The sequence below is a fragment of the Callithrix jacchus genome, chromosome 4 (genome assembly GCF_049354715.1).
Source record: "Callithrix jacchus isolate 240 chromosome 4, calJac240_pri, whole genome shotgun sequence".
NCBI lineage: Eukaryota > Metazoa > Chordata > Mammalia > Primates > Cebidae > Callithrix > Callithrix jacchus.
Window position 1 is genome coordinate 29,966,504 of NC_133505.1, and position 13,620 is coordinate 29,980,123.

Sequence of the window (13,620 nt, forward strand, 5' to 3'; positions counted from 1 at the left end):
TTCTCACATGAGTCTTTGATCATCTTATGAGTAATCTTCACACTGTGTACTTGCTGGTGTAACAGTTAAATGAAGTGAAAGTAACTTTGAACTGAGTCCAAGTGTTCATTTTTGTCAGCCTTCAACCTCAGGCTATCCCTTTATCAGTCCTGGCTCAATCTTTATAACATCTATCTTCTTCAAAGCTCAGGAATCCCAAGACCTTCAGAGTAGGGATTCTTCTCTCTCTCTCTCTCTTTTTTTAATTGAGATGGAGTCTTACTCCGTTGTCCAGGCTGGAGTACAGTGGCATGATCTTGGCTCACTGCAACCTCTGCCTTCCGGGTTCAGTCGGTTCTCCTGCCTCAGCCTCTTGAGTAGCTGGGATTAGAGGCATGTGCCACCACACCAGGCTAATTTTTTGTATTTTTAGAAGACAGGGTTTCTCCATGTTGGTCAGGCTAGTCTCAAACTCCTGACTTCAAATGATCTGCCCACCTTAGCCTCCCAAAGTGTGGGGATTACAAGCATGAGCCACCGTGCCCAGATAGTTCTACTTTCTACACCAACAGGTTTTTTAGAGTTGATGTGGCCAGAATTTCAGAACTATCCCACACTCTAGGCCACCCTTGTCCCTCTTTCCTGTGTTTATTTGGAGAGCATGTTGTACACATCAAAGAAGAGGTTCCTGCTGGTGGTTTTATCAAATCACTCAGCAAAAGAAGCACCAAAGAGATGCAGGCATTCCTGGAACACGTTTGTTGTGGCGCGCGGAACTCATCCCTTTATTTCTATGTCCGCTGACATTTTGGGGTATCTCTTTTCTGTCATATCCTAACCCTCTTTGTGATGAAGAGGCTGCTGCGGTGGCACATTACTCTGGAAATGCAACATAGGAAAAGTGCCTTGTGAGGAAAGGGCTCTCACCAAACGGTAATGTCCTAAAGATAGCCCCAGCTGAGAGCAGAGAAGAGCAGGCCACGGATGCAGTGTTGGAGATGCCGAGGCTCCGCCCAGCCTCCCTGAAGTGGCTGTGGGTCATGTACTAGGCATGAGTTTTATTCCTGTAATTGCCAATTTCTCACGTTTGGATACAGCTATGTTTTCCAAAGCGTTTTCACATCCACCAAAGCGTCATTTTAGGCAACTTGGCAGAGAGTGAAGTAAACTCTCGTTTCATCTGCATGGAGGGCCACACTTCCCCGTGGGCTTTACACAGCACAGACCCTCTGTCTTGTCAATGAGGCTGGCCCTGAGGCAAAATAAAGCACCTGCCAAGGGTCACCGCGCAGTGTCGCACTCGGAGTCCCCACCAAAGCTCCCATCAAAGTCAGTCTGATTATTTTCCACTGCATTTTCCTGAAAGGATGTTATGATTTTCTAGATGTTTGGTGGCTGGCGATAAATCAGGCTTTTATGATGTCATGTGAAAGGCCCCTCTCGGACTTCCTCCTGCTGCAGCCAGAGGATGAAAGTGGGCCATGTTGGTTGCGCGGTGGACACAGCTTGCCTTAACCCCTTCCTCGCCTGTCCCGTGGGCCAGAATCTCAGAAGAAAGCAAACTGGTTCCCCTCAGCCTCCCTTTCACAGGAGCATAGCCAGGACGTGTGAAGCAGAGCTTCTTTCTCAGAGCTAAGCAGACTCTCTCAGCAGAGAGCCACTGGTGTCAAATCAGGATCAAAACAAGAAGCCGTGCTCCATGGAATGAGAGGAGAGATCACAGGTGACTCTATGGAAGTAACCTTTCAGAAGAGTCCCTGTTCTCTGATCATGAAATGAGAGATTTCCTGAACAAGAAGATGATATGTAATGCTGGCAGGGCTGTGGTGAGAGGGACGCAGAGACTTCCAGGAGAATTTTGCTCCTGGCATTGTTGATTTTCATAGAATGTCTTTGAAAGCAATAAAAAGGTTCTCATTCAGACCAAATTCGTAGAAGTTCTCAGTCCTCTTTCTCTCATCCCCACCTCCAACCCCAGGGAGCCCTTTTCTGCTCTTTCTCCAAGATCATCCCAAGCTCACCCTTGCCTTTCCGTCACTATATCTCCACCCCACCCCTCGCGTCCAGGCCACCATCATCTCTCACCACATCTGTGGCTCAAGTTTCTTAGCTGGTCTCTCCCCCTGTTCTTGCCCCTCTTTCTAACCCACAGCAGCATCTGCAGTCATCTTTGAACTCATCCATCGCAGCATATGCCCCCAGCACTTAAACCCCCCCTGCGGCTCAGCGCAAAGCCCAAACTCCATATTGGATGTGCTGGGCCAGCAAAGGATGGAGTTCAAAGTAGAGTGGGTTCTCACTGTTGATGAGTTGTGGGCTTTTACACAGTGCACACAGACACAGAGAGAGACACACACACCCGGAGAGAGACAGACAGGGAGACACAGACACATACACACAAGAATATGGTAAAAATGTTTCCAAAACTCAGGCAAGTTTCAGTGTTGTGCCTCATCCTCTTGAGAGCTACTGGGGAGGGAGAAGGCCCTTAGCCAGCAAGGGAAGCTCAGGGTCACAGCGTCACTGCAGGCAGGAGGAAATGAAGGGTGGAGTGGCATCTCAGGGGCCCTCAGAGGCTGAGCGTGTCTTTATTTGGCCAGAAGAGGGACTGCCCTTTCACGGCACACCCTAGCAGGTGCTGGAGTAGCATGGCCAGGTCACTGCCTCTGGCCTCTGGTGATCCCTTGTCTCCGCGTCTCTCAGGGCCAGCTGGTGCAGTCCTGACTCTCCCCTACAGTGGCTCACACCTCAGTTGCCAGGTACTTTTAGGTTAGGTGTCCCAAGTACATCAGAGAGTGGCAGATTTTCTAGGGGAAGAGGCATTATGTATTAGAGTTGGGGCATGTACGGCAAGAATGACTCATCCACCTTTTTTTTTTTTTTTTTTTTGAGACAGAGTCTCACTCTGTCACCCAGGCTGGAGTACAGTGGCACGATCTCTGCTCACTGTAACTTCTGCCTCCCAGGTTCAAGTGATTCTCCTGCCTCAGCCTACCGAGTAGCCATCACGCCCAGCTAATTTTTGGTATTTTTAGTAGAGACGGGGTTTCACCATGTTAGCCAGGATGGTCTCGATCTCCTAACCTCCTGATTCACCTGCCTCAGCCTCCCAAAGTACTGGGATTACAGGCATGAGCCACCGCACCTGGCCTCATCCACCTTTTTAAAACAGCATATAGTCAGTTTTTAATCAATTCCATACTTTCAAAAATTGGCACCAGAAAATCAGACTTGTGAACTCCATCAAGTTCAGGTAGCCAGCTTTCCAACCTCCAGCCATAGCCTGCAGGCTGTAGGTGCTCCAAGGTACAGTCACTGTGACTGGACAGCAGGGCCTCAGGACCATGTGGCTTCGCTGGGAAAGGCCTGGGCTTCATGGCAGAGACCACCAGGGAGGCCAGCAGTGCCTGCCTCCATATCCCTTCCAGCCTCGTGGCCATGGGCTCCTCTCCCCTTTGCTCCCCATGCCATCACAGCAGCCTTCTCTCCAGGGTTCCCTTAAGGCCCTTTACCTCCAGTGTTCCCAAGAGACCCTCACACCCCAGATCTTTCTGTGACCGGCCCCTGCACATTGTATAGATCTCTGATCCGGTCACCTCTATGGAAGACCTTCCACACCCAGCCAGGGCAGAGTGCTCTCCCACCCTCCAGCAAGCCAGCCTCCTCTGCAATCGCCCGGTCGAGCACCCATCAGCCAAAACTCATGTCTCCAGGTACTCTTGTGTTGTCAGCCCTAGAACATGGGCTTCATGACAGCATGGCCTTCTCTTGTCCATGCTTGCTTCCCCAAGGCCTAAAGCAGTCAATGTGCAGCAACCAGCAAGCAAGAGCCTGTGATATGTTTGCAAAAATTCAGGAGCAGCCGAGTACAAAATCCTCTATGCTCTGCTACAGCTATTCAGAAAATAATTGTCTAAAATGAGAGGAAGGGTTGGGGTGCAGGGTAAAAATTTCATATAAATCTGAAAGAAACACTATAAAACAGTCCATTTAAAAATATTGTATCTTCATCCATGATGTTAATACAAAAAATTAACAGAATTATTTTCCTACATGTTAGTGATAAATAATAGGCTTAATGGAAAGCCTGTGTGGGATGAATTAGAAATGGTTCTAGCTGGTTTTCCTGTGCAATTTTGAATTCTCACACAACTTTGCAAACATTGCTTTCCCATTTTACAGATTTAAACCTGAATCTCAGAGGTGTTAAGAAAGAGCTAAATGGTTGAGCCACATTATGGTTCCCAGTCTCTCCAGCAATGTCTCCATGTTGGTTGTGTCTAAGAATTTTTTCTTTTAGAGACAAGATCTCACTCTGTTGCCCAGGCTAGAGTACAGTGGTGTGATCACAGCTCACTGCAGCCTCAAACTCCTGGGTTCAAGCAATCCTCTCACCTCAGCCTTCCAAGTAGCTGGGATCACAGGCAAGTGCCATGACACCCAGCTAATTAAAAAAAATTTCTGTAGAGACAGGGTCCTACCATGTTTCCCAGGCTGTTCTCAAACTTCTGGCCTCAAGCAATCCTCCTGCCTCGGCCTCTCAAAGCACTGGGATTACAGACAGGAGCTACCATACCTGGCCAAATTTTAATATTGAGATATCATCTATATACTGTGAGATGTACAAATGTTGAATTAAAGTTTGATCAGTTCTGACAAATGTAACCAACACTCCCATTCATATAAGGAATCATCACTCCAGAAAGTTTCTTGGCGCACCTTCCCAGTCAGTACTCCTCCCCTGTCCTCCAGTCTTGTTTCTAACACCATGGATGCCTGTTTTAGGACCTCACATACATCAAATCATACAATATGGACTCTTCTGTATTGGTTTCCATCCAGCATTCAGTTAAAAGTACTGTATGTCAATACCACCTATTACTAAGAGGCCTCTTTGCCACTCAAATATATGTGTGTCAAGTGTATTGCTTATAACACATTCTACAGAGGGTTTTGTCCTGTTGAGTGTTGTGACTGCTGGACTAGGAATCGGAAACACTGGCTCCTAGTCCAGAACCTGACTACAAGGTGACTTTGTGACATTCGCAAGTACTTGGCTGAAATACCTCTGCAGATGCATTTCAGTATAGGACTTTGTTCCTCTCATGAAGATATAAAGGAGTACCAGGTGACCATGTAGTATAGACACCTGACAAAACCCTGTTAGCCTTCCTGTGATGATGGGTGGCCAAATCGGTGGTAAGAGAATTACAGTAAACCTCAAGAGTCATCATCATGCTCATCTGTTCTCCATACCTCTCCAAAAAACCTTGCCAACAAATATCATAGTGATTGTCTTAATCTTTTCTCCAGTATAAAAGTCCCCAGAGAAATGGCCAAAAACTAAGAATTCAAATGTGGTCAGGTGTTTGGCTTGGCCTTGAGTTTCTTAAGAAATGGCTGAGGGAATGAATATTTGGAGGAACCTGTGGGTATATGTTTGAATGACCCTGTTATGTTATTTATATTTGGATTGGGGAGAGGAAGGAAGGGGAGGATGAATGGATGGACGGACAGATGGTCGGACGGACGGATGAGCAAAGTGAGGTGTGTAGAATTTGAGGACTTAATACACTGTAGACATTGACAAAAACCACAAAGGAAAAAAATCCCATCCATATTGTACCGTGTAATACAAAAGTTCAAAGCAGTGGGGGAGCGGGGCATTTCTAAGAGGTGGGTAGATTTCCTTACAAACTAGAAGGAAAAAGCTTAAGGAAAATTACCTTCCTTTTGTGTAATTCAGGATCCCCTGTGACCTCGGTGGGCCTTCCTGGATGAGAACGTGCAGGGTAAAGATAAGCCAGTGACAAGTGCTTTAGCTTTGACCTCCGAGATGCTTTGCACAGAACTTTCATCTCTAGGAAAGAGGCCACCTGCCACAGATACACAATCTCTTAAGTTGCATCTTGGATGTGATTGTCTTGTGGTTTAATTAGCTGATGTCTATAAAGCACTTTGAGGGTAGAAAGTCCTAAGTGGCAAGAGCACAGCAGCCTGCCTTTTGTAGCCAAGGTGCCACTTGCCAGCTATGTCACAAGAGTCCCTAATCGGTCCACTCAAAGGCGCTTTATCTCCTGTCCTCAGGGTTTTGCCACCTCTTTCCAGCATGGGTAAATCTTTACACCCTAGATCCAGTCATTAACAGTAACCAGTAATTTCCAACCAAGATGGTGCTGGCTTTGAAGCCTGGAATGCTGAGGTCACTAACAATCTTATCTCCTTTTCATTAAATGGCCCCTGCATTACATCTATGAGTCAGCCACCCCCCACCCCATATCAGCTAGTCAGAGATCAGTGAAGTAACCGGAACCAAGAGGGCTCTAGTTACAGTAATTAATCTAGCTTTCCCCGGGCTGATGCTACTGTAAGCACCAGGGATCAAGAAATAAAGCTAACAAAATATTCATTCTACGATTGCAATTATAGATGCAGAACAGGTACAGACAGACACAGCACCTTGTAAATATGTAAGATGCAAGATGACATCCCCAAAGTCTTATAAGCTTATTTCATTTAAAGCAACTTATTAGACACCTACCTATGAGTAGGCGGCTCCCCAGAAGCTTCCCAGTGCAGCTTCTGAGAGGTGCTTTCCTCTGCTCAGCCGGCTCAGACTGCTGCCTCATTGAACAGGGAAGTCCTCAAAATTGCACAGGGCTGGACTGGACAGAGAATGGGCATGTTCCTGGGCTGGGCTCCATTCAGGAGGTGGGGGGGGCCTCTCCTCTGTCCCAGTCAAAGGCCAGGCAGCCAGTGGACAACCCGTGATCTGGTGTCTGGGGAAAGGAACGAGCTTCAGGGTGGCACAGACTGCACGGAGCACATGCGGTTCACCCCATAGAGGAAAGCGGACCGCTGCACCGCCACACATCTCAAGCGTGTCTGCTAGAAAGGGCTTTCTCCAGAATATTTCATAAAACTTTGTTTAAAAAGAAGCTAACTTGCTTAAATCCAGTATTTCTCCTAAATAATTATGTTGTCTGTGTAGCTTTACAGAGCCCTTTTTTGCCTAACTACAATTCTTGTTTTATGTCAACTATGTCCACCATATATTTAAATATAAATGAAAAAAAGAGACCTACTTATGTGTAAGTTGCACTATACATGTCATTAAGTTCTCCTTTCAGGAAGTGAATACCTGTGATTTTTTTACCACCCTATGCTTTATTGACAAATAGGCACATAATGAAGACCGTGTTCTCATTCACTTTCCACGAAAGCTCTACTGGACTAGCCGGACTTCGTCGCTGGTATCCAGGGCATGCATGTGGATGGATGCATTTCTCTCCATTTGTTCAGTAGTGCTTAACAGCTGCTGATCCCAAATAACAAATTCTACCAACTGCGATCCCATCAGAAAAGCGGGATCAGCAAGGGGGTGGTCAGAGGATCTTCAAGTGCCCATTAGGCAGCATCCAGGAGGACTGGACCGCACATCCTGAGTCATCCGAGGAGGCTCCCAGCAGAGGTGACATTGGTGACAGTAAGAGTGCACAGTGGTAGTTTTTTTCCAAGTCTACACCATTGCTTATTACCACACAGCAGCCTCCATAAGGGTGGCCACGGACGAGGCCATGATGCAGGGTCTGCTCATGCTATCCTGCTCCCTCTGCCACTTCCTTTCCACTGTCTGCACCCTCCTTGGGTCAGTGCTGACTGACTCCATTTCCCCAGGCTGCCTGAGCATTGTTTGAGCTCTGCTGGCATTCTGTCAGCTTCTGCTGATGGACAGTCCCACTGAGTCCTGCTTCCTGAGCAGACAGGACTGCCTGCTGTTTTCTTCTCCTCTTATCGCCCCTTATCATTAAAGGAGAGGCCTGGCTTCCACTTCGGTTTGTGTGGATATACAGCAGCAAGGGGAACAGAGAGGGGAAATGTTCATTACCGCTATGAACACCACAGCATTTCTCACTGCGTGGACAGTCACTCCCTCTTTCGGAAGGATTAAACCAAAGAATAAATTTGTGAGCATCTAAGGCTTCAAGCTACGCCCAATAAGAGAGATCCTATATGATGGATTTTCTGGGGGAGCTTTCAGAATTCATTTTTTGTTATTTCCCAGTCTTACTCTCAGCTCTCTGGAATCTTGACTAGGATGTTCTGTGCAACTTTAGAGCTTTTTCCTGAGGCTTTTTGTTGTTGTTTAGCAGCTCTGTCTTTCTGAAAAAGAAACATTACCCCGAGTCAAGCTTTCCTATTCACTCTACACTAGCAGAAACTTGGATCAAGAACCAAATTCACTGGCATTCTTTTATTCCCTTGGAACCTGAGCTATTCCTCAATTTTGCTTTTCTAAGAAACGTAGAAGGGGAAAAAAAAGAATACTAAGTGCCACTCACAGCTCTGTTATCTTAAATTCCTGAAGATATTTCGCCAAGGCTTTCATCAGTCTCAGCTTTCCTTATTAACATCCCTGTCTATACATCTTCTCCTGTTTATAGCACTCAAGAGTCAGTCTCTTCCAAGATGTACATTAGAAATTTAACAATATTCTGCCAAAAGATCTCATACTCTTAAAATATTTCTCCACCTAAACATGTGTTCTTTGCAAACCTTATAAGCAGACCTGTTGAGGAAATGTAGCATCCAACACATAGTTTGAACTAAATATTGAAGTTTTCCCAAAGCAACCTCAGTGGAAAGAGGAGAAAATGAAATGAGACTGTGAACTTCAAAAAATCCTCCTCTTCGATATAATCTACTTAATAGCATTCCCCACAATGGTGGTAGAGAAAGTGGTATAGAGGTGGGAGTGTGTAAGGGAATGAATGTGTTAAAGAATGATCAAAATAAAAGGAACGAAAACTAACCAGTGTGATTTTCAGGATGTGCTGTTATCTAGATGGAAGAGATCTGAGGAAAGGGACCTTTACTCGGGGTAGATGATAATGGCACAGTATGGTCTCTCCTTTTCTGGAGTTTGCGTTAACTACTGTGGGCTTGGAAACTGGCTTAATTACTTTTCCAGAATTTGGTCTGGCTCTTTGTCAGTTCACTCTAACAAGAACATCAGCCAGGAAAGCCTGAAAAATGGCTGCAGCCAAACATGCCCTCCTCCATGCTGCTGTTTGCAACTCTGTAAATGCATGCCTAGATGATACAGCTAGAGGGCAGCTCCTGAAGGTCAAACGAATCCACTGCAGTCCATGAGTCAGAATTATGAAGGACCCTGTAGACAGAGACATTTTCTCCCTTCCCTCCTGCTGTTTTGCTGCTGTAAAATGCTCAGTGAAACCTAATTGAATTTGACAATTATAAATTACATATTGAAACCATATAGTTCACCTAAGGAATAGCAATGAAAATAGTGAAGACACCAGAAGCCACAGTTCCGGAAATGTCATATTCACATAGAAATACTTTAAATTTTTCTCAAAGCTTTATTTTCTCTTTTTTCAAGGAAAGCTCCAGACCACCCAGTGCACGAAGTCCTTTTTGGAAACTGTACATAAAACCATCACTTTAATTCGGCTTTCACCCCCGTTGTCGTATTAAGGCTGTAAGCATATGCATAACGAAGAAACTGAACTGTCAAAAAAGAAGAAAAGAGCGCAGTAGATAAGCTCATTCTTCTCTCTAGTCCTTAGGAGTTGATCCTAAGCTGATACCTTAGTGGAGGGGATTTGTGGAAGTTCAAATGTGTTTGAGAGGGAAATGAAGATAAAAGGAATGTGTATCGTAGCCCACATTTCCCTCTCGGTCCTCAATGCCCCAGGCAGTTCTGTATGTGAGCACAGCAGTTCGGACTCTGTTGTATGAGTACAGTTTCCACTGCCTGATTTCTTCTCAGGCTAGAGGAAGCCTCATTTAAACAAGGTAATCCACATCCTACTCTCCTTCTAGAGGTGTGTGCACTCTCCCACTAGGTCGTCCCCACGCCACCCCTTAAGTATATCCCGTGCCTAGAACCTTGCAGAATGAGCCACTGACTCTATCTTTTCCATAAATGACACAATGGGAAGAAGTGAGAAATTCCTTCAGGAACACTTAAGTGTAAAATAAGCTGGGATGCTCATAATCTTTACTTAAAAGTTGATTGGAACATAAGCTTACCGCCCAGTCCAGATGTCAGCCTAGGAGCAGCTGGCATAGAGAGCTGACGTTTTGTTCTGAGGGGACCTCATCCTTTTTCTTCCCAAGGTCTCTTGGTCTAATTAAATTTAAGGGAGACAGAGCCTTGGCAGAAGGTTAAAGGAAGCAGCTAGACTGCAGTGTTGGAGCTAGGCTCAAAACTAAATTGAGAAGTTTAACTGGGTGCATCTCTGGTTTCAATGAAATACTTTTATAGTCCATGGTAGCAATGTCTGTTTCTAAGCCTTTGAAAACCATTTTTCTTTTTCCTTAATTGCAGTTCCCTGGTTGTTTTTATATTATGAGCTACTTGCAGAAAACTACAGGAAACGTAATTACAACACAAAGCTCCATTTCCCAAGCCTACCAAGATCATTTGAAGCCAAACTGGGTTTTAGGGTTTTGCTAACTCTAAGTTCACAGCCCTGAATTGCATCGTATGCGGTGCTGGTTGGTTTATAGCCAGTGTGATGCGATTAAACAATAGCATGTTTCTCCACCCGTCATGAAGCTGCCACAGGATCGAGGCGGGGGGAGGGACCGGCTGCCTGCAGGACTCCACATCGCACAGCTTCCTCTGGGAAAAAGAATGAGTATCTTTGTGTGACACTTATAGCAAAGTAGAAGCCTTGTAGAAATACATACAAGCTTATTTAGGGAGGGGAAAGAAAAATAAATTAATTTGTTTTTCGGCTTATATTGCTATTTCCTTGTAGTGCTATGTTAAATTGCTAATTACTAATTTTCGTATTCTATTTTTCCTGAAGAAACTGTATATGAACTTTTAGGACCAGCAGAAATAACTTGTTTTAGTATTATTAACACTCTGGGGAGGAAACTGGTACTTTAGTGTATTGTGAAATTCAAAGCATTTGAAAAAGTAATGATGGATGATGAGAACGAGAGCGAGCGCGCAGTCGCTGTGTGTACTCTGCTGGAGCCCCATTTCAAGCCGGCAGTGCGGACGTTCAGTAGATCTAGACAGCCTTCGCTCTAGAAGGCTTCCCAGAGAAGGTGAGCTCCAAACGCAGGGCAAAGCAGGTCCCGCCCCTGCCCTCCTGACCCTTCCCATCTAGAACAAATTCCCCGCCTGCCAAGTTTCAGAGAAGTATGAAGAAAATAAGTGGGAAAGGCTTTCAGTGGCAGTTTGTCTGTTAATTTCACATGATGAAACTCCTTTTAAGCTATTCTTTTAATTTGTATGTAGCTGAAATATAATAATCGAGTATTTCTCACCGTTAAAGATCGGCTGTTTTCATACTGCCATTCTGTTTATTTCAAGGAATCACATCTTACGTGTTATTTGATGAGTACATTTGTGGATGGAAAAGCTACATGCTTATCTCACTTCTAAAAATGATGTATCTCTGTCTTTTTCTTTCTTCCCTCCTTTCCTTCCTCCCTTTCCCCTTTCCTCCTTTCCTTTCTTCCTTCTTTCCTATTTTGTAAGTTATCTTGAAATTCTCATCTCCATCTTCATCTAAATCAGTCTTCACAGAGCTGTAACAAAGACGTTGGTGAGTAGGGGCTGAGAGCAGGATTAATTTCTTCTCCACCGGTTTTCGTTTAGCCAGCCTTCCTTCCAAGGAAGCCTCTTAAGTGGATGGAAATGAAATGCCCTTGTTTCCTCGTTTCCTCGAGTGGAGCAGTTAGGGAAAGGGGGAGAAGGAAGGCACTCGCAGAGGGGACAGTGGCGGGCAGAGCGGGGTCCTCCGGGTGCAGGCTGCAGCTCCGTGCTGGGTCGTGGAAGGACGAGTGGGTCGAGATCTGCATTTTCTTAGGAACAGAATCGAACGGAGTAGATTAGGGGTAGAATAAAATGGACCGTGTATAGAGTCCCTGGACGCTAAGGCTAAGTATTGCTTCGTGAAACTCCAGTTTCGTTTTATGAACGTGCGCGTGTGCGGGAGGCAGCGTTAACTGACTTTACTATGGGTCCGAAATGCTCAAAGCCACCTCGCAGGAAGAACCTCGCCAGGCTGCGGGCCGGGAAGGCACACCCACGGCCGCATTAGAAAGAGGGGGCGCACGCTCCCGCCGCGACAGCTGGGTCCCCGAGTCCTGGGACCTTGCACCCCACACACCGAGTCCCTTCCCCACGGGGCTGGTGGCTTTGGGTAGGATGGGCGCTTAGCGCGGCCAGCCCTGCGGCGGGAGCTGAGCGGCACGGGGGCACAGGCAGCTGGGAGGGGCGCCTGGTGATTTACTCACTTCCCTCCTAGCCGGAGAAGTGCAGTAATTTGAAACAGTTCTCACAGTAGCGTCCCTGACAACTTAATGTAAAAAAAAAAAAAAAAAAAAAAAAAAAAAAAAGTCATTAAGAGTCCAAGGGACGCGTCAGGGAGAAGGGGGGTGGACGGGTGGAGGTGGCTGGGGCGAGCTGGGGACGCGTCGCGGTCACGGTCCTCACGACAGCACAGCGCATTCTTAACCGCGACCTCGTGATTTACGGCGCGGAGAGCTGCAGCTGAACGCGCGCAGCAAGGACCCAAAGCAGGGAAACCCGGAGCCTTGTGAGTCCAGAGGGAACAGAAAGGTGGGGTCCCCGGGGCTCGGGACCTGCTGCCCCCGACCCACGGCTGCTTGGTCTCCCTCTCTTCTTCCCCAGGACTTTCTGCAGGGCGATTGCACCAAAGCGAAACAGAAGCTGAACTGGAAACCCCGGGTCCCTTTCGATGTGAGTATCTCTGAGGGCGCACGCCGTCCCGCTGCGGGGCCTGTGCTGCAGGGAGGCAGCTCTCAGGGCAAGGCGCCTGAGGCGCCCAAGGCCCGGAGGGCGGGGTGAGGGAGAAGGGAGGGGTGCGAGAATGAGAGACTCAGAGGCCTCTTTGGGGCCGACACCCGGGGTGGGGTGTCACTAGGAGAGGGTGGCAGAAACTCCTCCCTCACGCCCACCCCTGTGTCGCAGGAACTGGTGAGGGAGATGGTGCACGCCGATGTGGAGCTCATGAGGACAAACCCCAATGCCTGAGCACCGCCACGGAGTCCGGCCCGCCCTCCAGCTACAATCTCCTCCGAGTTACCGTGCAGACGCGCTGTGGGGATAGGGAGGGGCGAGCGAATCTGCGGGCCCCCTGCGACCCCTGCTGCCACTGCGCTGTCGCAGCCACAGGAGCGGGGCCACTTCGCTGAGGTTTGTAGCAGCCGGGATGTGACACTCCAGGGTTTGGGTCGCTTTGCTTTTCTCGAAGCCTCCTTTGAATGGCTTTGTGAAATCACGATGTTTTAATCACATTCACTTTACTTGAAATTATGTTGTTAGACAACAAATTGTGGGGCCTTCAAATTGTTACTCTCTTTTCTTATTAAAAATGGTCTTTCTGTGAACTAGCATTTACAGGGTCAGTATGGATGTCTTCTCCGAGTTATAAACACTGACATAAGGGTCCCCAAACAAAAAACCCCACAACCCAGGCCTTGGAATGAGATGGCTGCGGTCAGGCCTTGCCCTGTTTTGAGAAAGCCCCTGGTGGGAGGACTCCTACAAGGCTCAGGGGGCGGGGGTGCTTGGGGGAGCCTCCTCCTTAGTCTCTGCCTGGGACATTTATTTCCCGTCCTGGTGACAAG

General features: G+C 47.1%; 1 protein-coding gene across 2 annotated transcripts in view; it reads left to right on the forward strand.

Moving 5' to 3' along the window:
• Positions 1-13,386, forward strand: part of GMDS (GDP-mannose 4,6-dehydratase) — a 643,170-nt gene extending 629,784 nt beyond the window's left edge. The window contains exons 10-12 of one of the 2 annotated variants that reach the window (XR_013533842.1): positions 1,364-12,566; positions 12,662-12,730; positions 12,962-13,034. Coding sequence is in view for 1 of the 2 variants with exons in the window: in XM_002746279.5 (XP_002746325.1) it covers positions 12,662-12,730; positions 12,962-13,024 (132 nt within the window). In the remaining variant the exon portion in view is untranslated. Of the gene's footprint in view, positions 1-1,363; positions 12,567-12,661; positions 12,731-12,961 lie in introns of both variants that reach the window. The other variant, XM_002746279.5, reaches the window with a different exon arrangement.
• The last annotated feature ends 234 nt before the right edge of the window (positions 13,387-13,620 follow it).